Source organism: Cololabis saira, chromosome 2, assembly GCF_033807715.1.
Source record: "Cololabis saira isolate AMF1-May2022 chromosome 2, fColSai1.1, whole genome shotgun sequence".
Lineage (NCBI taxonomy): Eukaryota > Metazoa > Chordata > Actinopteri > Beloniformes > Belonidae > Cololabis > Cololabis saira.
In genome coordinates, this window is record NC_084588.1 from 28037343 (window position 1) to 28062458 (window position 25116).

General features: G+C 40.2%; 3 protein-coding genes across 3 annotated transcripts in view; 1 reads left to right on the plus strand and 2 right to left on the minus strand.

Annotated features, from left to right (window-relative positions):
- Positions 1-1118: 1118 nt before the first annotated feature.
- On the plus strand, positions 1119-8216 carry cilp (cartilage intermediate layer protein, nucleotide pyrophosphohydrolase). Its single transcript, XM_061742311.1, has 8 exons — positions 1119-1232; positions 1914-2072; positions 2874-3143; positions 3235-3414; positions 3520-3825; positions 3936-4044; positions 4185-4333; positions 4473-8216. The coding sequence occupies exons 2-8, from the start codon at positions 1979-1981 to the stop codon at positions 6827-6829; spliced, it is 3465 nt and encodes a 1154-aa protein (XP_061598295.1). The 5' UTR covers positions 1119-1232; positions 1914-1978; the 3' UTR covers positions 6830-8216.
- eif3jb (eukaryotic translation initiation factor 3, subunit Jb) lies at positions 8207-15932 on the minus strand. The gene is made up of 8 exons (XM_061742321.1): positions 15843-15932; positions 15614-15702; positions 11667-11724; positions 11453-11553; positions 11238-11334; positions 9991-10161; positions 9801-9874; positions 8207-9527 (listed from the first exon to the last, which is right to left on the minus strand). The coding sequence occupies exons 1-8, from the start codon at positions 15853-15855 to the stop codon at positions 9399-9401; spliced, it is 732 nt and encodes a 243-aa protein (XP_061598305.1). The 5' UTR covers positions 15856-15932; the 3' UTR covers positions 8207-9398.
- A 4203-nt stretch (positions 15933-20135) lies between these two features.
- The window catches only part of strc1 (stereocilin 1), a 30149-nt gene continuing 25168 nt past the window's right edge, over positions 20136-25116 (minus strand). Inside the window, exon 29 of the mRNA XM_061734914.1 lies at positions 20136-20766. Coding sequence (XP_061590898.1) covers positions 20672-20766 — 95 coding nt within the window. The 3' untranslated portion in view covers positions 20136-20671. The remainder of the gene's footprint in view (positions 20767-25116) is intronic.

The window sequence follows — 25116 nt, forward strand, 5'->3', positions numbered from 1 at the left end:
CTTTGTAACTTGACTGTTCATTGTTGTTTTGTTCATTTTATGGGTGGCTGACAGGGGCTATATGCCATTCACTATGTTTCATTTGTGTGGGTCCAATCCACAGTAGAGGGCACTTTACGGAGAAGTAACACGTTTTTAGAACTCTTTAATGCAAGTCAACATAACTGTATGCATACCAAAGCAATTTATCAAATGTGTCCCACCCACAGAAGTCAAGAGGTCTTCAAAATCAATGTAATAAACTGTCTTCCAGATGCCCCCAGCAGCAGAGGAGAGAAATAACTCCTGTTACAGAGGAACAGGGGTAAAAGAGCTGGCCCTCTGCCTCAACCACTTACGTCTACAGCTTCATTGTAAAATCTCAATCAAGAAGTTGACCTGTAAAGGTCAGGTCATATGTTCAAATCTCATTCACATCTTACAGTAGCAAATCCTACTCGTGGTTTTAATAGTTCAATCAGAATACGTCAGCCTTTTCCTTTTGTAAGGGTTGCTACAGCAGATCATCATGTTCTACATATTGATCTGGCTGGTCTTCCCTGACTCAAAACTCCCCATTTATCTGGGCTTATGAATGTCAAGAAAGACACTTTATCCTCTGACTGGGCTAGAGGTTGATTTAAAGTGCTTTCAGTTGGAGGTGCACAAACCCTACTTGGTAATAAAGTTGTAATGAATGTAAAGTTTTGAACCAGAATCTCAATTTTTAATTGTGGCATTTTTTTTTCAATTCTTGCACTTTAAAACAGCTTTCTTCATAATAGATCAGAAAGTATGTAACAAAATCCAACATATTCTCTTTTATTTACATTCATCATTCTGTATGCAGAGAGATTAAACAGGGGCGTGCAGGCTGAAAGCAGAGCAGAAGACAAATGATCAGCTTGTTTCTATCACCATTGATCTTAGACATCGATGTTTGTTAAAAAGATCCCAGGAGATCTCACTTTCATATTTCACACAATTTAATAACCATTCACTGTCATGTTTGTACTAGAGAAGGTGATAAATTATGAAGACAATAGCGTAATGGAAAGAGCTGTTGAGAGAGGAGGGAGGCTTGGCGGAGGCAGAGGGGTATAAAAGACTCTGTGAGGGAGGGTTCTGAAACAAAGTGAAGAGCAGAGGTGGAGGAAAGATATGTGAGACTCAAAGATCAGGAAAGGGTTTAGACAGACTTTCAAGAACAAATATAAAGAGCAGGAGCTGAGGAGGGGGCACTCAAGACGGCGGTAAGAATGGCCCTGTACATACATTTGTGTGTCTCTATCAATCTGTGATCTATGCAGTTAACATTGTTTACAAAATATCACAAATTGTAAATGATAAAGGCAAAAAAGGTGAACTGCTTTAACCTTTAATGTCATGTGTTTAAAAAGGAAATTTTCATAAAAATGTATGTACTTTTTTCTCTCAGTTTTCTCATTTATTTTGCTTTTACTCTTCCTAATATACTTTATCGGATTATCGGATGATTATCGATATCCTTGGTGTTCTTTCAGTTTAAACATTAAAGTGGCAAAGTAACTTGACTTGAACAGCTTTTTACTCATTTCAAGTCGCTAAATGCCGTCCCTGTTTGTGTGGGAGTGTTTGGACTGAGTGGACAGTGGTTCCAGTAGATGCAGAAATGTTTGACTGCTCCCTTGACGAATCTGATGGCTAACGCAGATGTGTAATCTGAGAGTACAGCTGTTGTCCAACTATATTTTATCACCCTAAAATCTCAGTCATAAAGCATGGAGCACATAACTACAGGCCCAATTTTAATTTCAGATATGAACTATACACTTTCTCAGAATTTACTGGAATAGAGTTTAAGTATAACTGTATTCTCTTTCTGGTGCCTGTGTGTGCAGTATATGCTGATCATTGATAACCTGGAACATATTTGAACTTAATTCTCCCACCAGGACTCTTTGCAGCTGCTGAAACATTTCTGTGGAGCTGCTGGAGTGAATCATACCAGGGGAACCTTATGGATCAGATGTGGGGGCAGACTGTTAGAATGTCACAGAGGTCTCTTCTCCTCTTTCTGGGAATCACCACAACCCTTGCCATCACAGTGCAAGGTAGGCCTCTCACAAATGTATTCACACTCTTGTATCAACTATTGTCCTTTTATTTCCATAGCACTAATTTATAACAAGTAATCTCAATGCACCATACAGGAAAAGTGTAGTCCAATGAAATGCATGTAAATATGCTTTTTAGAACTGCTCTTAAAGAAAAGACATTCAAAATCTTTGTGTCAAGTGTAAATGTGACCAGATACTTTCGGAAACAGTGAGACAGTCATGCATTTTTCCTCCCTGATAACGTCTTATCAGTCATTTTGGGTCCTTTCCTGGTTAATGTCCGCAATGACCAAGCAACAAGCCTCTTCTTTCTGTTACAACTGACAAACTCAAACCAAGTTAAAAAGAATGGGTGAAAGACATGATTTCAGGACATTAGAATTGAGAATATTTTTTTCATTCTTGAAAGTGTTTCAAAAAGTGTTTTTTTTAGTCATTTAAGTAAGCCTAACATTATTAAATATTACTTACTAATTATTTGATAAAACGTACCTTACTTCAATCGCAATTCAGTGGATATCTGTGTTTATTGTTTCTCAACCAGGATTCGTTCAGTTCAGTAAGTGAAGTAAATGTTTGAAGTACTCTATAATGCAAAAAAGCAACATATAAGAGATATGAAAACATGCATCATGAAGTCTGGTGTTTTCTGAGTCCATGCATACTTATTTTACAAAACATTGTAACACAAAAGTTACTAGTCGAGTCCTGCAGTTCTTAACTGTGAATAATCATCACTTAATACGTAAGCCACTTTTCAGGTCATGTTTGTTTCTGTAAACGACACGTTTCTAGACAACTATGAGTGGACCACATGGTTTAATGTTGATCACCCGGGAGGCCGTGGAGACTATGAACAGCTGGAAGCCATTCGCTTCTATTACCATTCACGAGTGTGTGAGACTCCACGGGCAATCGAAGCCAGAACCACAGAGTGGGTTCCAGCACGTGAGACTGGGGAGACAGTTCATGCAGACCCAACCGTGGGCTTCTGGTGTATCAATGAAGAGCAAGGTCCTGGATCCAACTGCTCCAACTACGCAGTCCGTTTCCTGTGTCCCAAAGGTTTGGACCTCCACCACCTACAAACCTGCGAATTATCTTTCTTTTTCTTCGTGATGATCTGAATACTGTTTATGTTCTTTTGCCTCCTCAGTTAGCAGTTTGAACAATCAGGGAACTTGGAAGCCATGGTCAGACTGGAGTCCATGCCCCGCCCTCTGTGGCCAGGTAGGAGTGCAACTTCGCCATCGAAGCTGCCAGTCTCAATCAATACTTTGTAGTGGACCTAAAATAGAAGGGAAACCATGTAATGGACCTGAATGCATAAATACAGGTGAGTTTAATTTCCCTTAATTTAGGAGCACAACATCATGTAATGTAAGAGACACAACAGGTAAAGAAGAGAATCTCCAATGTTTGTGTTTTCTTTATTCTTTAGATTGTTCCCTGCACTGTGTGCTGGGAAGAGTGAATGTTGACTGTGATGCCTGCATGTGTGAAGAACACATCCTGCTGGGGTCTGTACGCAGTGCTGGTGGTCTCATTGCTCAAGGGGCAACCATCCTTCGTGCAGGAAAACTCCTTACCATTACAGACCACAATGGGCATTTCCGCATCCCTGGTATCTGCCCTGATGGCAACACAACCCTGACAATTGGCCTGCAGGGTCACGCCACCCATAGCGTTATTGTGCCAAACAGCGCTGAACGCACATCAGTTCTCAGTGTCACACTGAAAAGAGCCGGTAGAGTAGAATCAATATTAAAAAAAATAACAATTTTAATCTGCAGTTGTACTGACACTAAGGTTGTGGAGAAGATTAAAGCAAACTTGTTATTTTCTTTCTTTTGTTAGAGAAACTTTATGTGTTGAGCAACCCTGAAAGCAAGGTCCGGAAAGAGGGCCAAAGCGCTGCATTTTGCTGCAAAGTCACTGGAACACCAGAGCCAGATAAATACCAGTGGTGAGAGATATAACAGACATACAGATATGTGCAGATATAAAAAGATGTATAAGACATAATGGGGTTTTTTTCTCGCTTTTATGCCAAATAGTACTGTATATTTCATGTTTTCTATGGCATTTTTTTCTCTTCTTATACAGGTTTCATAATAATAGTCTCATGGAGATGCAGACTGAGAGCACACTGGTGTTGAAGGATCTACATCCGGAGCAGGTTGGAGAGTACTACTGCAGAGCAAGTGCCCCATCTGGGGCTATCAAGACCAAACCAGCCACTCTCAAAATAATAGGTGAGTTCTTCATAAAGTGATACAAATATATCTTTTGAACAAAGAGTCTTGACTCTTTGTTCAATGGGTGATATCAGTGGTTTCCATCCTGTGGTTTTAAAACTAAAGCCTCATTTTTATTTATACATCTTCAAAACAGGTAGAGATGAGCATTCATGCAGCCCCCAGCCTGAGTCTCACCTTATCCGCCTTCCTCATGATTGCTACCAAAACAGCACAGACTCCTTTTACTATGATGTGGGCAAGTGCCCTTCTAGTTCATGTGCTGGACTGCTGGACAATACCATAAGGTGCAAAGACAAGGTGGCTTACTGCTGTGGTGTAACAAAGATGGAAGAGAGGCAGCTGACGTGCCAGGGCTACCAACTGTCCACCATGGCGGTGACTGAATGTGGCTGTCAGAAATGTGTGGACACTAAGGCGATTGTGTATGGTAGGGCCATTGCCGGAGACAATGGTGAGCCAATGAGGTTTGGCCATATCTTTATGAATGGAGTCCGAATTAGCCGCACAGGCTACAAAGGTACCTTCACCATCCAGGTCCCTCCAGACACTGAGAGGCTGGTTCTAACATTTGTGGACAACTTGCAAAAATTTGTCAACACCACAAAGGTCCTTCAATTTAAGACCAATGGGGGAGCAGTTTACCATGAGATCAAGCTTCTAAGAAAGAAAGCTCCTGTGACCATAAACCCCTTAGAAACTAATACACTGGAGCTTGGAGAAGTAGAGGGCCAGGAGGCAATGGTTCAACTCCAGATTCCTCCTCATTCCTTCTATAAAGAAAATGGTGAAGTCTTCACTGGTAAAGTTAATGCAAGTGTGACTTTTCTTGACCCAAGAGATGTTTCTACAGCAGCTGCTGCCCAAAGTGATCTCAATTTTATAGGAGATGAAGGTGACACTCTGCCACTGAGGACCTACGGCATGTTTTCAGTTGACTTCAGAGGTGAGGAAAACAACGAGCCCCTGAATGCAGGCCAAGTGAAGGTGTTCCTAGATTCTGCTCAGGTGCAAATGTCAGAACACCTCAACACCATGAAGCTGTGGTCACTGAATCCTGAAACTGGCCTGTGGGAAGAGGAGGGTAGCCTGCAGTTGGACAAGAAAAAAAGAGGCAAAAGGGAAGAGAGAACATTTTTGATCGGTAACATGGAGATCAGAGAAAGACGCCTATTCAACCTGGATGTTCCAGAGAACCGCAGGTGTTACGTGAAAGTGAGGACCTTCCGCAGTGAACGCTTTATGCCCAGCGAACAAGTGGGGGGAGTTGTTGTCAGTCTTATAAACATGGAACCAACACCTGGATACTCCTCCAACCCACGTGCCTGGGGTCGATTTGATAGTGTCATCACTGGACCAAATGGAGCCTGTCTTCCTGCCTTCTGTGATGAACAAAAACCTGATGCTTACTCTGCATATGTGATGGCCAACCTAGGAGGGGAGGAACTGGAGGCTGTTCCATCTGCTCCCAAATTTAATCCCAACCAAATTGGCGTTCCCCAGCCTTACTTACAAAAACTGAACTATAGACGGTCTGACCACGAGGACCCAAGAGTAAAGAAAACAGCATTCAGTATCAATGTTGCAAAACCAAGTCCCAACACAGCTGAGGAAGGCAATGGACCAGTTTATGCATTTGAAAACTTGAAACAATGTGAGGAGGCGCCTTTCAGTGCAGCACATTTCCGCTTCACAAGAGTGGAAGGCGACCGATATGATTACAACACGGTGGCATTCAATGAAGATGACCCCATGAGCTGGACAGAGGATTACCTGAGCTGGTGGCCTAAGCCTATGGAGTACCGGGCCTGTTACATCAAGATCAAAATGAGTAGCCCTCATGAGATCAATGTACGATCCCGCAACATGGGTGGCACCCATCCTAAGACAATAGGCCAGCTTTATGGTCTAAGAGATACTCGCAGCATCAGGGACATGGATCAGGCAAACGTGTCAGCTGTGTGTCTGGAGTTCAAGTGCAGTGGGATGTTATATGATCAGGACCGTGTTGATCGTAGCCTGGTGAAGGTGATCCCACAAGGAAGCTGTAAGAGAGACCATGTGAACTCGATGCTTCAAGAGTATCTGGTGAATCACCTGCCTCTAGCTGTCAACAATGACACCAATGAGTTCACAATGCTGGCACCTCTCGATCCTTTGGGCCATAACTACGGAATCTATACTGTGACAGACCAGGATCCCCGAACAGCCAAAGAGATTGCACTTGGTCGTTGTTTTGATGGCACTTCTGATGGCACATCTCGAGTCATGAAGACCAATGAAGGTGTAGCACTGACTTTTACTTGTGGAGACCGTGAAGTGACACGCCAGAGTGTCTTCCAAGCTCTACAGAGTCCTCAGGGTCAGACAATCACAACTGGCGGACAAGGAGAAAGCAGAAAAGGCAGACGTCGGCAGAGAGCCAATGCACTACGCAGCAGCCGTAAACGTAGTACCAGAAATCCTGAACGAAGAACACAAGGCAGGAGCTAAATATCACCTAGTTCAAGGCTTCTACATAGAAACTATTTGAAAACCTACAGTAAGGTCGGAAAGCAATTGAACACTGACACAGCTTTTGCTTTTTAAACTGTTGATCAAAATGTATTTAAATGAAAGTTGTAAAATGAATATGGGCTTAAAGTGCCAAATGTAAGCTTAAACATGAGTGTGTGAAAATCCAAATGGGAGAAAGGCGTTAGGAAATCTACCTTTCCTAATTAAGACCTCTTTTTCAGGGGTCAATCTCTAACTAAGCATAATTTGCTCAACAGTGATTAAATCAATTCTTAAATACATTGTTAAAAAAATGATTTGCAACCAATGGCAGCTGGAAGTCTGAAACCAACCACTCACGATTGAGCAAATTCTTCTGTGATAGTTTGTTAGTAGCTTACTGCAGCTGCCTTCAATTGTTATTTATGGATGTTTTTGTCAATAGTTGTTTCTGGCAAAAGAAATGAAGTTCAGTCATATCAGGTTATACACAAGGCCACACAAATATTTGATTTCTTCACCTTTAGATCTTTGTGTTTCTTTGAAATCTGTATTGGATCATTGTTCATCTATACTGCCAAGTGCTGTGCATTTTGCATTTGAGAAAAGTCGTATTCCATACCCGACTCTATCTCCTGACACATAGTCGATAGATACGAGTGACCCAGTGTTTGCCCAGCTCATTACAGTTGATATAGTATTCTGCATGGTTCAGGAACTGTTCTGAGCTTTTGTTAGACTTTCTTTTTTTTTTTTTTCTTTCTTATTCAGGTACAGGCTGTTATCAGTTTCAGCTGTCCTAAGAGTGGTGTTCCAGAAGTATCTGACATTTGAAATAATCTTTATCCAGGTCTAATTATGATTTTTACACTTTTTTTAATCATGGCATTTTGTCTGCACCTTGTGAACATTTTGTATTTGCTGTTGTCAAGTCTTTTCTTTGTTGTAAACATGAATAATAACATTTCTACCCCAAGAAGAGTATTCTTCACTTGGCTGAATGTTTGTAGTTTTCTGTTATCACTTGGGGCATTCTGCAGTCATTAACCACTGCTGTTTTATGCTACTACTACTACTACTACTACTACTACTACTGTCATTTAGCAGACGCTTTTATCCAAAGCAACTTAAAATCTGAGAGAACACAAGCAAGAACTCACATAGGAGGGTCCAGCTGGATAAGTGCTGGTCAGACTGCTGAGTCCAGTTGGACACAGGTGCTGCCATGCGAGTGCTAGAATGTATTTATCTTGTCCCCTCCCGCCCAACACAACCGTCCCTTTATACAAGCTGATGTCAAAGTTGTTTTGAGTTGACAAACTCTACTTTTTTTTTTCTTTATAAAAAAAACAAATAAATAAACCAAACTGTTAATCACTTGAAATGGTATGGTATACAGTATTTATTGTGCAGGCCTTAAATACTAGCCATTTAAAATGTTTTATTTGATGTAAATAAGGGTCAAAACGACTTGTCCTTTAGACCAGTGATTTATTAAATTAAATGCTTTAAAAAAAAAAAGAAAAAAAAACAGATGCTTTATCTTCAACATTGTATGTCTCCAATTGTCCATGTAACATTTTGAAACTGATCCATTTCTAGAAAAAAAAGAAAAAAAAAAAAGGAGAAATATGCCCCTTTCAATCAACTGTAAGCCCATATGAAGACATGGTGGGTGAAGCCCATAAGCCCCCGCTCCTCATCACACTTGATACAAGCCTGCAGAAGCAACAATTAACAGACCAGTTATAGCAAGTTAGTCCACTTGCCTGATCTATACTATTTCTGCTTTAGTAGAAATCAAATTAGTAAGTTAAATTTTTTTTCATGCATGAAAAATACCTATAAGCATGTTTTTGCTCTACTTTCAAGGATATTCCAGAGATGTATCAAGAGAATGGCTGTGAGGTTTGAAAGTCGCATTTATTATACTCTATCCCCCTTTATCTGACAGGGATGTCATTTGCTCTCTTTAAAACTACTTACATGTTGCACCTGTCTCAAATGAACCACAATGCAACTGTTCCAGAGATTAAGATGGATAATGTACTGAATAATTGTTCTGCATTTGGCAACCAAAGTTATTGAGACTATACACACTTTTCTGTACGACTATCCACAGGTAAGTGTGGTCTATAAAATATAAATGACATTCTGGTTTAAGAATTTGCATAGAACCTTGCTTCTATGTCACTACATTTATAACTGCAATACTGGATCTGCTTTTTTTGACAGGAGCAACATTTAATAAACAAAAGGAGCCCTGCAAAACTCAGACAACAGCAGTTATAATGTATTTTCTGTTGAAGCTGGGTCACACAACAGATTCCACATGATTGTGTGTGAGTTGAGGCTGAATGAGAGAGAAAAGGCAATTCCATATGTCAGGACTTTTAAGAGTGGTGAGACTGGATGCTTCCTGGTATAGTCCCTCTGGTTACTGAAGCAAAATGAATGGGGCAACACACAGTTCAGATTTTCCAGGATGGCACTGGACAGCATGAGAAGGTACAGCTGTATTTCTGAGGGTTGGGTAGGAAAGGGGGCAGTGGTAGTGGAGCCACTGTCACATGAAGTCCTCATAGTCTTGGGCATAACCACCATCAAATGCTGCATAGTCAAGCTCATCTCTCATCTGTGCTTTCAAACCACCTCCAGGTACAACCCCTTTCTTCTTCTTCTTTCCTTTGTTTTGCTGCAAAGGCAAATAAAAGTTACTTAAAACAGTATTAAATTACTGTGACATTTCAAGAAAAACTATGATTAAGAATGTCAAGAACAATGCAAAATCTCCTTTTGTCCAGCTGATAAACTGGCATGTTCATCATATTTTAAGTTGAGTACAGAAAGAAAAATTACTACACATTTACACTTTATCTTTGAAGACAAACTGGGTTAACTGGATTAGATAAACAGCACCCCCTACTGTATATAAAGTTATTTTTTTTATTTAAATCAAGTCACTTACTTTTTCTTGTTTCTGTTTTTCAGTAAGTAGGGCTGAGATGGAATTACTGACTTTCTTCAAGTCCTCTACTTCCACTGCAGGAAAGAGAGGGAATGCCATTATTGGTTAGGGTTAGTTAAAGTCAAAAGACAGCAATACTAATTTTAAGGGTAATATTGTTACTTTACAGTGCAAAAGATGTTTTTCTTACATGAAATACAAAGTTCCCGGAACAATGAATCCAAAAAACTTGAATAATGCACAGATTTTTCAAACTGGGATATCTTTTCTTTCAGCAATTTTTCGAACTCTGTGAATTCTTCTTTGGAAGATGGACACATGGCATCAATCCCGGTGACACTGTCTGAAGTACTGCTGACACCTGAAAATAAAAAACAGAAAAAGAAAAAAAAAAACAGTTTGAAGTCTTACAGTACAGAAAATTAGATGAAAAGCTTTCCTGTTTTAATAAGTTATTGCTATTGTCTACACCAATTAATGTAGCTCTTGTTATAAAAATGGGCTACATTCTTATGCCATAATATATCAGTCATCTAAATTAATACTTGCATCAACTGCTGGGAAAATAAGAAGCAGAAAAACCAAAACAGGCTTGAAGTCCTAAACAAATATCTTTCTCTCTGCAGTACAGCCTATTCTGATGGAACTCTGATGGAAAATATTATGCAGTGATTGAAATCATTTTGAAATAAAACTATCTTAGAATAAAACTAGTAACTTATGCAACTAACATTATTTCCGATATACCAATACACATGAGACATCAATCCTTCAATCCATGACATGTTCTTTAGGTGATAATAGGCCGACTTCACTACTTTCCCAATGTGGTTATTTAAATTCAGGTCTGAGTCCAGAACCAATCCCAGATTTCTGGCTGGGTTATTGGTTTTTAGCTTTACTGGTTAAACCAGATGTTGACTTAATTTTTTTGCCTTGGCTCCAAACACTATTATTTCTGTTTTGTCTTCAAATGAACCAAATTCTAGCACATCCACTCTTTAATTTGATCAATGTTTGAATTGGATTATAGTCTCCTAGTGAGATGGTTAAATAGATTTGTCATCTGCATAGTTATGGTAACATATTTTGTTTCTTTTCATCATTTGAGTGAGTGGGAGCATATAGATGTTAAACAACAAAGGCCCCAGAATTGAACCTGGAGGAACTCCACGTTATTTTATAGTTACCCAAAACCACAAAATAGTCCCTGTCTTTTAGATAAGACTCTAACCAGGCTGGTGCTGTGGCAGAAAGTCCCACCCAGTTCTTCAACCGGTCTATCAAGAAGTTATGGTCGTCCATGTCGAATGCAGCACTGAGATCCACTAAGACCGACTGAAATGTTGCCACTATCTCTACTGGAGCAGATGTCTTCAAGGACGTTTACTAGAGCGTATACACACGCCCGCAATTGACAGGCTGATGTAGTCTTACCAAAAGCATCTTTTGCCAACTCCAAGTCTGCATCTTCCTGTAATTTCTTCACTCTTAACTTCTCTGCAACTTGCTCCTCAGGAGTGAGTTCCTCTTCCTGCAAGAACACAAACCCGAAATAAAACATTCATTTAAAATGAATTAAAAAAAAAAAAAAAAAAAAAGACAACAGTCTTGTTTCATCAGAAGAAAATTGTTAAGGCAATAACACTCACTTTTTCTTGCTGCTCTGCCAGCTCCTGTTCCTTTTTCTTTAACCGGTTTTCTTTCTCCTTTATCTTTTCAAGCAACCTTTTCTTTTCAGAAACCTTCGTCTCTGAAAATGAAAATAACAGAGTAACTAACCATTTTAATTTCCAGAAACAGAACCATTTCGACAATAGAATGGAATAGCAATGTTTTTTAATAAGAAAGTAATTACATACATACCTGTTTTCTTCACCTCTGTTTTTTTCTCCTCTGCATCTTCCTCATCATCCCAGTTGTCCTGTGAATAAAAGTTGTCATTTTATCATACCTGGTACACAAGAAGCAGTCCTTGCTTAAATAACTTTTGTCTTAAAAATAAAAATGGAAAACATTAAATAAAAAAAAATATGAAGTAGGCCTATTGAATCAATTGTAAAAGTTCGAAGATTTGATTTCCTTTTTTTTTTGCATTCAGGACAAAGAGAACTTAGGTGTACTTAGACCCCGTCCACACGTAGCCGGATATCTGCGGATATCTGCTAAACCGGAGATATTTTCCTACGTTTTGACCTGTCATCCACACGAAAACGCAAATAAACGAAGCTTTAAAAAAAACTCCGGGCAAAGTGAAGATTTTTGAAAACTCCGTTTATGTAGATGCGTGTGGACACACATAACCGGAGTTTTGCGTTTTCGAACGTCACATTATGCGCCAAAACAACAACAAATCTGCTCTGACGTGCGACTTTTGTTCACTACAGAAATACAGATGATCCAGCATCTGTTCTCCAAGCTATCTATTAAATAAATGGTCTCTGGTCTTGACCACCGCTTACTGCGTTACACCGACACAGAGGCTGTAGCCGCGGGCACCGTAGGGCTGCGCGTCGCCGCGTACCCTACGGCGTAGCCTCCGCGGAGCCGCAGATGATCTACAGGTTAGAATGCTTATGAATGTGGTCGAAAACGCAGATCTTTGGTTACGTGTGGATGCAAATTTTTTTATAAACGGAGGGGGGAAATATTCGTTTTTAAAAATACCCGGCTACGTGTGGACGGGGTCTTAGTTTAATGTCTGTAAAGTAAGTAATCAAATAATTCCATTTTGTTTTAAAAACTCCAGTACTTCAGCGTCTGAGAAAAACACCAACAAACACCTCATTCACAAGTGCTGACAAGGAGAGTACTTCATTAGCGCTTGTTGTAAATTTAAAACTGATTCCACCTGGGTGGGCCAGGTATGCTCACCCCAAGCTGTTGTTTTTTTGGTGACTATTTGGTGGACAAATCCTAAATATTCGAGTCAAGTCACAGAATCTTTACAGTGTGGGTAAGATTTACAAATTCTGCCTATATTTGTGAGAAAGTTTAACTAGATCAGAAAAAGCCCCTAATAAATGCTGTGAATTGTTATTAGGCTTAAGGAGACATGCATTTGGTGGACACATTTAACCCATTCAGGCCTGACGCAGCCTCCACCAATGGGAATGCCAAAAGCCATATGTTGTGTCAGATCTTTAAAGGTTCATCTGAATATCTGTCAGATACAGGCAGAAAAAAACTTAACTTAAAAACACTTCAAGTCAAATAGTGTTACTTTGTAGAACCGTGTAGTTTGTAATAACCAGAAGAACAGTTTATTACATAACAAAAGTATATCTATCTCAGTATCTATACAGCATCATCTGAACAATCATCCATCGATGGCAGATCTAACTGTCTGAGGAAAGGATCACTTTGCAAAACTTTTGTCGAAAATATGTAGTGAGATTCAGCAATATCACTTCAAGTTTTACTGTGCAAAAAAAAAAAAACATCTCTGGGCTCAGAGGCATCGGGGTTGAACCATCAAACAGTGGGAAAGTGAATTACAGTCAGACTAACCAGCACCAAATCGTTTTTGGGAGAACTTATTAACACTGTGTTCATGATCAAAAAAGTACAGATAAGCTACAAAAAAAATAAAACGGTGGCGGTTCTGGAATTCGCAATCTTATTACACCGTTTATACTGAACAGTATGTTCATTTGCAGTTTTCATTTCCAACATGGACACAAAACAGCGGCACATTCTACAATGCAATGCCAGGCAAGATGGTCCAACGAAGGAGGGGGAGCAAAAAAAAAAAAAAAAACAGGGCTTTTACTAAATATGGAAGATTAACTCCCTTTCAATTCAGTGGAATCTAGTTTGTTTAGTAGCTAATTAACATGTTGAGTTTCATCTGTTTGCCTGAACAGGCCTATCCAAATTAAATCAACAATATCTCCACAGTTATAATGAAAATATGCATATTCTTGGTCTCAATGGATAGCTAAGACCTCACAGCATACATTTCCAGTGTCAGCAACAACAGCAAGAAAAATAAAGAACTACATAATAAGGTAATGGATTAATATGCCTTGATCATCAGCTGCTTTTCATTGTAGAAGCTGCCTCTACGAATGTAAATAAAAGCTCCAGATATTTCACAGTAGGGTACATTGTGATATAATTTCTGGTGTCTGTACCCACCCACTCAAAAAATCCAGATTAATCCAAAGTTGCTAGAGTCTTGAAAACCTAGTACAGTAGGTCCAATATGTTAAACAAAGAAATAAAGTGACAGCTCCATATCTGGGAATCACCCCAACTTAAACAAATCCCCTCATGGCTTTGACATATGGGATATATTACCACCACGTCATGCTGCTAAGAGCTAAAATAAAAATGTCACTTGGAGAAATAAAACACAAAGAAGGAAAGTGACAATCCTCAAAGTGATCCAATCCTACTTCCTATAGACGACTAATTTGTGTGTTAAATAGCTGCTAGTAGTTTTGACACCACATGTGACTAAAAAGTGAAAGAGAGGTCTGGACCAGCACCTTCTTTCTGTTTAGCTGCCACCTGACGTTTGTGGAGGAAACCCCACGTCAACGATCACACTAGAACCACGTGTACAGCAGCTGCACACTGTCACACACGTGTTGTGACACCGGAAGGTTCTGGGCCCGGTTCTTGAGTCGAGTCATCAGCCGGTGTATGAGGCTACAGCTGGCTAGCAGGCTAACCGCATGTGGAGCTGTGGGAGTGAAACTAGTGACGCTGCACTTTAGTCCTTCAGTGGAAACGCACGAGGGAGAAGTGTTGCAGTCAGTGCTCTGCCTTCACCACACTAACCCGTCTGAGCAGCAAGGTTTACAGAATACAGGACAACTGTCACACCCGTCCAGAGAGACAGAGACAGGAGAGACGGATAGAGAGACAGAAAGAGAGAGACCGATAGAGCAGTGGTTCTCAAATGGGGGTAGTGAAGGCACTCCAGGGGGTACGTGACATTTTCAAAAATAAACATATTTAAAAAGTAGCATCCATGCAAAAATTCTTTAAAAATAAATATTTCATAAATAACTGAGGAAAATATAAGTCTAAATTCAAAAAAATGAATTTTATCTTCAGGAGTAGGCTATTCAACTTATTATCCTAAAACCACAGAGTATCTCCCACACCAGGATGTTTCCACTAACCTGTCAATCACCTGGCTTCACCTGTCAATCACTTGGATCAACGATGGAGTCGTGGTTGAAGCAGCAATATTTATATCTTTAATAAATCAGTTGATGGCACGGTGCTCTGTTTTAGGTCTTTTTTTTACAACCAAAAGTGCTTTGCGCTGGTTAGGGGGTCCTTGGCTAAAAAAAAAATATTTCACAGGGGGTACATCACTGAAAAAAGGTTGAGGACCACTGAGATAGAGAGAGAAAAAGACAGATAAAGACAGATAGAGAGAGAAAGAGAGAGAAAGACAGAGAGAGAGAAAGAGAGAAAGACAGAGAGAGAGAAAGACAGATAGAGAGATAGAGAGAGTGTGTGTGAGAGAGCTAGCTAACTGGCCCGGTTAGCTTGCAGCTACCAGTTATTAATGGACTTCATTAACAGCTCTCCTCAGAGGTTTAACTTCCATCAGAAATACCCAGAGTCCTGAACACAGACCCACCAGCTCCAGTTCCCGCCTCCCCCCCCCCCGGGTCCCCGGGTCTCCCGCCTCCAGGCCGGGGCGGCAGCAGCGGGGCAGCGTGGCTCGGCGGGCCCGGCCTCCCCCAGCCTCTCCCCGCCGTGCCTCGACGCCCAGAGACCCTCCATAACATCCACAGCAGAGCCCCAACAGTCCCAGCTCGATCCCCGGTCCCAACCCGCTCACCCACCTTGACTTCGTCGTCCTCGTCCTCGCCCTCCCACTTGTCCGCCACCGGCGCGGCTTTAATCGGCTCCTCCGCCTCGAAGCTCTCGGCGTCTGGGGGAAAAACACAAAACAGCATCAAATACTCGAGCCCAGTCTCACATATAACCACTTCCACGGTACACTGATCCGTGAAACACATTCTACACCCAGCGGGAGTGTGTTAGTTTTCCCCCCCGACGCTAGAGTCTCACCCCAGTCCGCCATGTCGCTGGTCGTGTCGGGTCGTGTTCAGTCGCGGTGAGTCGGCCGCGGTTGCGAGAGAGTCCCCCTCCGTGACGTCATCAGCCCTTATCTCGCGGCCCCGCCGCTCTGGAGCTGATCCACTTCACAATTATATTATTCTAGAAATGTGTCTGTCCCATTCTCACGACGGAGTATTAGGGCCAAACTAAGAAAAAAAAGAAGGAAATTTCGAAAATAAAGTCATAATAATATGAGAATAAAGTCCTAATATTACGAGAATAAAATCGTAATATTAAATATATTATAAATATATAAATATAACTTCACAAGATGCTCAATATTCAACATTTTAACACACTCTTCCTGTTAGAGTTCTCATAAGTTAACACTTTATTCTTGTAATATTACGACTTTATTCACATAAATTGCGACTTTATTCTCGTAATGTTACGACTTTATTCTCGTAATATGACGACTTTATTCTCGTAATATTACGACTTTATTATCATAATATTGCGACTTTATTATCATAATATTACGACTTTATTCTCGTAATATTACGACTTTATTCTCATAATATTACGACTTTATCCTCGTAATATTACGACTTTATCCTCGTAATATTACGACTTTATTCTCATAATATGACGACTTTATTCTCGTAATATTACGACTTTATTCACATAAATTACGACTTTTTTATCATAATATTACGAGTTTATTCTCGTAATATTACGACTTTATTCTCATAATATTACGACTTTATTCTCGTAATATTACGACTTTATTCTCATAATATGACGACTTTATTCTCGTAATATTACGACTTTATTCTCATAATATGACGACTTTATTCTCATATTACTTTATTCTCGTAATGTTACGAGTTTATTCTCATAATATTACGACTTTATTCTCATAAATTATGACTTTATTCTCGTAATGTTACGACTTTATCCTCGTAATATTACGACTTTATTCTATTACGACTTTATGTTCGCAACATTATGACTTTATTCTCGTAATTTCCTTTTTTTTTGTCTAAGTTTGGCCCTAATACTCCGTCGTACATTCTCAACTGACTCTCCAATAGGTAAAATATGTTTTTCACTGACCCAAAAGAATAATAATAAAAGGGTACGTGCCTTATTTCAAAAAGATATTGTTGCTACCCCTAATATTACTGTTTATTGGAATCGTTTCACAGATCATATTGATTGGAAAAAAACTTGGATGCTTCCTAACAAATTTTTAATCACAAATAAGGTTAAGGAGGTCTCCTACAAAATCATACATAAATATTATCCTGCTAACCATTACATGCAGAAATTTAAATAGGACATTAATACAAATAGTTCCTTCTGTAATGTACATCCAGAAACAGTTGTTCATTTATTCTGGCTTTGCTCTCATTCGAAAAAACTATGGGCAGATATTAGCAAATTTATTATTGACTCTTTTGCTATAGATTTTAATTTACATTGGGAAAATGTTGTTTTTGGTTTCCATTGTTTCCCTAAGAAAGAAGGAAAATGTTACTTTTTAATAAATTTGTTTTTATTTCTTGCCAAATTTCATATTCATAAGAGTAAATGTTCAAAGAAAAAAACCCTTGTTTTTTTGTTTTCCAGAAAGAAATTGAACTTTACTTGAAATTAATCCTAAAATCAACAAATGAAAAGGCTATTAAAACCGTAGACTTGTATTATATGTTTAATCTTCTTGAATAACAAACATCACCCCTGGCACATGTTATGTTTTTTATTTGTATACTGTTCTTGTATACTGTTTTGTGATAATTATTTTAAATAAAGTTTAAAAAAAAAATAATAATAATAACTTCAGAATAATATTATTATTATCAGAGGTGTCAAGTAACAAAGTACAAATACTTCGTTACCTTACTTAAGTAGACATTTTGGTTATCTATACTGCACTGGAGTAATTATTTTTCAGACGACTTTTTACTTTTACTCCTTACATTTTCACGCAATTATCTGTACTTTTTACTACTTACATTTTAAAAACAAACATTTTGGTTGTGGTTGTGGCACAGATGTTCTTGTCCAGTTATATCCGTTCCCTCAGATTCCTGCAACTAAACTTGGATGTACATTCCAATAAAGGTTAGGATAAATGATAACATGCCTCTGAAGTTTGACTTTTTGCACCATTACAATCCTTATAGGCAACTAGTCATAGTACACATGGGCCATGGAGTAGAAAACATATTTGAGAGGGGAAGATTTTTTTTTGTTGTGCCCTTCGAGAAAAAAGTCGAAATGTCGAGATTAATGTTGAAATACAATTTCAAGAATAAAGTCAAAATTTCGTGAATAAAGTCGAAATTTAGCCTTTTTTCTCAACATTTCAACTTTATTCACGAAACTTTTTTTTTTCGAAATTGTACTTCAACCTTAATCTCGACATTTCGACTTTTTTCTCAACATTTCGACTTTTTTCCCGAAATTATACTTCAACATAAATCGCGACATTTCGACTTTTTTCTCGAAGTGCACAATGAAAAAAATCCTAAAGTCCTTGCCCTTGAACACCTATTGAATTTTATCATTATTTACGCTAAATTCTTTATTCACAAACAAATTTTGCTGGTGCTACTCCTAAATTTGCCCCTTTTCTACTAGAATTAAATTCTCTCATTAAATCTCTTTATTTGATAAACAACAAAAAAAGCAATATATTTTTAATCAACTATGAAAAGTTTTTCCCTGCATCCTCTGACTAACCTTTTATTTATAACTGTCTTGACCATTCCTTATTGATTTCTATGCATCTGATTCTATTCCTCATACCTGTTTTATTCTCCTGTTTTATTTATTTATGTATTTATTTTATTCTCTATTTATTTACTTACTCATCTTTATTATTATTATGATTATTATTTTTATAATTTACTCCATCATTGTATGTGCTGTTCCACACTATTGTATACCTTGTTGGTGTTTGTATAACAAAATTTGCTAATAAAGTAAAAAAAAACAAAAAAAAAACTGCTCTGGACTTGATGGTGGTGATGATCACACGCACCGGTACTGTCAGGTTACTCGGTAAAGAGGGAGTTATTATTATGTAATTAGAGCGTGGTATTCATGTCAAAGAGTATTTGATAACATTTGATCCAAATGAAAACGCAGCCCAGATGTTGCCTACACTGAAATGTAGAATCCGATTCCGAATCATGTTTATTTGGCCAAGTCAGGTCAAACAAGACAGGGAATTTGACTCGGTTATTTTTGCTCACTGTACAGTAAATAGGTAAATGACAGCTCTTATTAACATATATACAATAAAAAAAAGTGAAAGGTCCAGCAGTGTGAGGTAGACATGGTTATTGAAAGGTGCATTGTTACAGCATATTATTGTATTATTATATTATTATTATCATTATTATTATTATTATTGCACAGTGATTGATTGATTACTCTGAGACTCTATGAGTGATGAGAGTTCATCAGAGCAACAGCTACTGTCTCTGAGTCTGGAGGTTTTGGCTACAGAGCTCTGTAGCGCCGTCCAGAGGGGAGGAGTTCAAACAGACTGTGTCCTGGGTGTGAGCGTTATATAATAGATCCATGGGTGTGAGGGGTCTGCAGAGATGATATCTGCCAGTTTCCTGGTCCTGGACAGGAAACGGGCAGAAATGTAGTGGTTGTGTCAAGTATAGTATGAATTACTTTTCACAAGAAAGAATCAATCAATAATAAAAAATAATTCTGAATAGATTACATTTTTCATTCCTAATATTCCTAGAAATGTACTTGATTTCAAAATAATCTGTCCCAAACATGAGTATTTTTACGAATTTAACTGAAGAAAGATCTGAATTTATAGCACATTTCAGGTGCAAAATCTGTTCTTTTTTTTTTCATCAGTTAAATTAGACCTATAATAAATTATCAGAATTCACAACAGTGATATTGGAATCACTATTGCTTGTTAGATATATATATAAGAACTTTAAATTATTATTATTTTATTATTTATTTAAATTATTTATTCTTTATTTAGTGGGGTAGTAAAAGGGAAGTAAATATATAATCCTAGAAGATTATAATACTGAGAAACACAAATTATTTGCCCATTAGTAATTGCACCAATATGGAATGGCAATAAGAGGTATAAGAATCCCTCATGAAGCATGGAAGTGAAAGGAGTGTGAGGAAAGTGTAAATCCTAAAAGGTAATAAATGAATCAAATAAATAACTAAACAAAAGCCATCAGAGACAGATTGGTTTAATTAATAATGTAAGTCCATATTAATCACACCGTACAGTGTTCACAACAATACAAAATTCACAGCAACAAAGAACTGAAGTTAATCAGTGCTAATACAATCAGGTTTTGCTAAGAATTTTGTACCTTATTGAGGTAACCTTTGATAGAGAGTAAACACAACTTCTAGAAAATGTTTTGTCTCACATAAATATATAACTATAGGTCTGCAACAGAAGTAATCTATATAAATATATGTATTGTTTTCATAGCTATATCTGAACCTTTATTTAGGTTACCATTCTGGGTATGGCTTCACATCCCTGAGAAGGATAGAGTGGGACAGGAGGGGTTCACATGGATTTATACAATAAATAATTAGACACATACAAAGAAAATAAGTCAGATTTTTTGCTTAAAATTTAATTTTATCTTTAATTATTCAGTTAACCTTCACTGCCTCTTATATTTGTGAAAGTCATTTTTGCACAAAACAGATTAGAATCTCAATAAATGCGATTGATAGAAATCCAGAGGTATTGCATAGCAGTACGGTATTGCACAGATGAATGAGACCTCCTGATCCATCCGGGGTGAGCGGGGTCATGTGTCAGAGCAGGACAGGATGGCCAGCAGTATCAGCAGTCCCAGTGAGAGACACAGAGGACTGTGGCTCAGCATCAGCCCCGGTGACCTCCCTACAGGAGCACAGTGATACCAGCACAAAGTTAGGGCTGTAAAAAATACACTTCTTCATCTTACTTTGGATATAATCACAAAACATCTTCCACTGGAATAACATATTCTTCAGACTCATTAGTAGTTGTGTATTAAACAAATTAAAGCAAAGTGTTGCACATTGCATCTTCTCAATGATTTTAAGTGTATGAAGAAGAAAAAAAGAATACAATCAAAACCTCTGTTTATATGAACTGTAAGACCGTATCAAATTCTGGGGATTTTTAAAAATGGAAACTTTCCACAGAAATTATTGAAACAAATGGATATATATGGAAATAAACAAACTTTGAAGATTTTCAAGATAAGCAATGCCGTTCAACTTAAATTTAATTGAAATACATCTTTAAAACAATCAGATCTAAAGGAAATATGGTTTATTTTCAACCCTAAATATTCCTGGATGTTCACGGAGTGCACTCTGCAGAGCTGTTGAAGCCACACTGCCTGCACAACGGTATTTCTCAATCACATGCACAGATCGTTTGTAGAATATGCTGGACCAGAACAAGTAAAGCCAAACCATTTAAATTCTAGGAATACACCCAGTCAAGTAGGGCTTGATGATGATACAGAAATCACATAGGAGGGTACAGCTTTGTACCCTCCTGTGTTTGACAGAAGAGAGACAGAGGCCTCGCGTTGATTTCTTTTTGCGAAAGGAATCAAGTCAGTCGAATGAAGTACAGCAACTGGACGCAAACCATAGCTTGCAGTACATCAGCACCACTGTCATGGAGGAAGCAAGCACAGACGGCATAACAACAGCGGTAGAACCGACCCAACCTCCTAGACCTGCAGTTGAAAAGAGACTAGCAGGGCATAGACTGCACGTGAAATGGCCTGGTGCCATGGATAAGAAGCTGTGGGAAACTATCAATACTGACCTGACCCTGTCACTTGAGCAACTTAAAGGGACATTGGAAAAGAAGTTGGAGGGAATGGGGGATATCATCTACCAATATGGGGCAGAACGCTTTGGAGTGCAAGAAAGGAAAAGTAGGAAAGATGTTCCAACCGCACCAGTTTCCAGGAGGCAACAGGAGATCCAGCGCCTTGTCCTAGAAAGAAGACAACTCCGGAAACTGTGGAAAAAAGCCTCTGGACTGGAAAGGGAAGGCATAAATGCACTTCAAGTTGACATAAAATCACGACTGGCATCCCTCCGCAGAGCAGAGAACCTCCGGAAACGTAGAAGAAAGAAAGAACAAACTAGAACACGGTTCTATAAAGATCCCTTCAAGTTCCTTAAAAGTATCTTCACAAAGGAAAAAAGCGGAGCTCTAAAAACAACTAAGAGAGACCTGGAAGATCACTTGAAGACAACACATTCTGACCCAAGGCGGTATGAACAGCTGACCATTCCCTCAGATATCCCACCAATTAACCCCCCAAAACACCACATGCTGACCAGCCCTCCAACCTGGAAAGAGGTGGAAAACACAGTGCGTCGAGCAAGAACGGCATCAGCTCCGGGCCCAAACGGAGTGCCATACAAGGTGTATAAGAACGCACCAGACGTCCTGAGGTTTCTCTGGAGACTCATGAGAACAGCATGGCAGAAGAAGATGATTCCTAAAACGTGGCGCAGGGCAGGGGGAGTCCTCATCCCAAAGGAGAAGGATGCAGTCAACATCAGCCAATTCCGCCCAATCTCCCTGCTGAACGTTGAGGGCAAAGTCTTCTTTAGCATCATTGCACAGAGAATGGCCGAGTATCTCAAAAGAAACGAATACATTGATATATCCGTACAAAAAGCAGGAATATCAGGATTCTCAGGGTGCTCAGAACACTCCAGCATGATCTGGCACCAGATCCAAATGGCAAAAGTGGAGAGAAGGGACCTCCATGTAGTCTTTCTGGACCTTGCCAATGCCTTTGGCTCTGTGCCCCATGAACTCCTGTGGTCTGCCTTTGACTTCTTCCACATACCGGACACCATCACAGCCCTTGTAAAAACCTACTTCCGAGACATGCAGTTCTGTTTTACCACCTCTGACTTTACCACCTCTTGGCAGTGCCTGGAAGTAGGCATCATGGCAGGATGCACTATCTCACCCCTGGCATTCACGATGGCAATGGAAGTCATCATCCGGGCCTCAAAATGGGTTGTAGGTGGACAGCGGGTTGACTCTGGTCAGCGTCTCCCTCCACTCAGAGCTTACATGGACGACATCACAACGTTGACCACCACCATCCCATGCACCAGGAGGTTGCTCAGGAAACTGGAAGAGAACATCAGTTGGGCCCGTATGAAGATCAAACCATCCAAGTCACGAAGCATCTCAATTGTGAAGGGAGTGCTCTCTGACCTGAAATTCTTCATCGGCGAAGACCCAATCCCAACAGTGTCTGAGCAGCCAGTAAAAAGCCTTGGCAGGTGGTATGATGCAAGCCTGAAGGACAAAGACCAGGTGCAACAACTGCGGAAAGACATCAGCAGTGGCCTGCTGTCCATTGACAAAACACAGCTACCTGGAAAGTTAAAGGCCTGGTGCCTGCAGTTTGGACTCTTACCACGGATGCTGTGGCCGCTCGCAGTGTATGAGGTCCCAATCTCAACCGTAGAGAAGTTGGAAAGAGGAGTCACAGGCTACATCAAGAAGTGGCTAGGAGTTCCACGTTGCCTTACCACCATAGGCCTCTACGGAGATGGCATCCTCAAGCTGCCCCTCACCAGTCTCACAGAAGAGTTCAAGTGTGTTAAAACAAGACTCCAGATGACGCTGAATGAATCCAGGGACTTAGTGGTGAGCAACAGCGCACCGACCCTGGCCACCGGGCGCAAATGGACACCAGCCAAAGCAGTGGAGGAAGCAACAGCAGCCCTCAAACATGCTGACATTGTGGGATATGTTCAGCAGGGAAGAGGGGGTTTTGGACTAATAGCTAGTCGCCCGGCTTGGAGTAAGGCCGCAGCACCAGAACGGAGGAAGTTGGTGGTGGAGGAAGTACGCCACCAGGAGAGGGCTGGAAGATGGGCCAAGTCAGTCTCTCTTGCCAAACAGGGGCAGTGGACACGATGGGACAATGTGGAGAGGAAGAAGATCAGCTGGAAGGACATGTGGGCCATGGAAGCAAGGAATTTGAGCTTCATAATCAGAGCTACTTATGACGTGCTTCCAACGCCAGCTAACCTTCACCAGTGGTACGGTGAAGACCCAGGGTGTGCCCTGTGTTCCACGCCAGCCACCCTCAGGCACATTCTCTCAGGGTGCAAAACCAGTCTCACCCAAGGACGCTACACGTGGCGTCACAACCAAGTCCTGAAGATCTTGGCATCTACCCTGGAGGACAAACGAGCTGCCACCAACTCCCTATCGACATCAGCACCCAAACACCATCAGACAACTACCTTTGTCCGTGAGGGGGCAAAGGTTACCAGGAGCTACTCAACACCATCTGAGCGAGGCCAGCTACGGTTGGCCCGCGACTGGAAGATGCTGGCTGATGTTGGCCGACAGCTGGTGTTTCCCACAGAGATTGCTACAACCACCCTGAGACCTGACTTGGTTCTCTGGTCCCCCTCACAAAAAAAGGTGTACATCGTTGAGCTAACTGTACCCTGGGAGGACGCAGTGGATGAGGCTTATGAGCGAAAACATCTACGCTATGCTGATCTCGCTGCTGAAGCACAACATCGTGGCTGGAACACCGAAGTCCGCCCAGTGGAGGTGGGGTGCAGAGGGTTTGTAGCAAAATCTACCACCAAACTGTTTGCAGACCTGGGAATCAGGGGCCAAAGCCTACGCTCAGCCATCAAAGCTGCATCGGAAGCAGCCGAAAGAAGCAGCCAGTGGCTGTTTATGAGGAGGAAAGATCCAAGCTGGGCCCCAAAGTAGCCAACCAGAAGGTATGCGGTCAGCCTAGGCCTGACTCAGGGAAAAGGATGCCCCTGCCATGCAGAGTCCCTTGAGATGTCAGTCACTCTCAGGGCGAGTTTGGATTGACGCAAGTTTAGGGCTGATCACCCTGAGCTGGCCACCTCTGGAGAGGGTGTATAGTGTGGCCGAAACACCCCATGACCTGGAGGAACACTACTGACGATGCGTCCTAAATTAAAACCTCACCCCACCCCCCCCACCCACCCTCCCTTGCAACATTCACTCACCATCAACACGACACACACACACACACACTCTCAAGCCTGTGCCTGCACAAAGGAATTTTTACATCTTTTCCTGTGTTTCATGAAACTGGGGATTTTTAAAAATGGAAACTTTCCACAGAAATTATTGAAACAAATGGATATATATGGAAATAAACAAACTTTGAAGATTTTCAAGATAAGCAATGCCGTTCAACTTAAA

What these genes read in the sequence shown, in the direction of transcription:
- cilp (XM_061742311.1), top strand. Translation starts at nt 1,979, where the DNA reads ATGGATCAGATGTGGGGGCAGACTGTTAGAATGTCACAGAGGTCTCTT. An exon ending in CCGTTTCCTGTGTCCCAAAG is followed by an intron (nt 3,144 to 3,234) that starts GTTTGGACCTCC and finishes TTGCCTCCTCAG; the next exon opens with TTAGCAGTTTGAACAATCAG. An exon ending in ACCTGAATGCATAAATACAG is followed by an intron (nt 3,415 to 3,519) that starts GTGAGTTTAATT and finishes TTTATTCTTTAG; the next exon opens with ATTGTTCCCTGCACTGTGTG.
- eif3jb (XM_061742321.1), bottom strand. An exon ending in AACAGAGGTGAAGAAAACAG is followed by an intron (nt 11,554 to 11,666) that starts GTATGTATGTAA and finishes TTTCATTTTCAG; the next exon opens with AGACGAAGGTTTCTGAAAAG. An exon ending in TGGCAGAGCAGCAAGAAAAA is followed by an intron (nt 11,335 to 11,452) that starts GTGAGTGTTATT and finishes GTGTTCTTGCAG; the next exon opens with GAAGAGGAACTCACTCCTGA.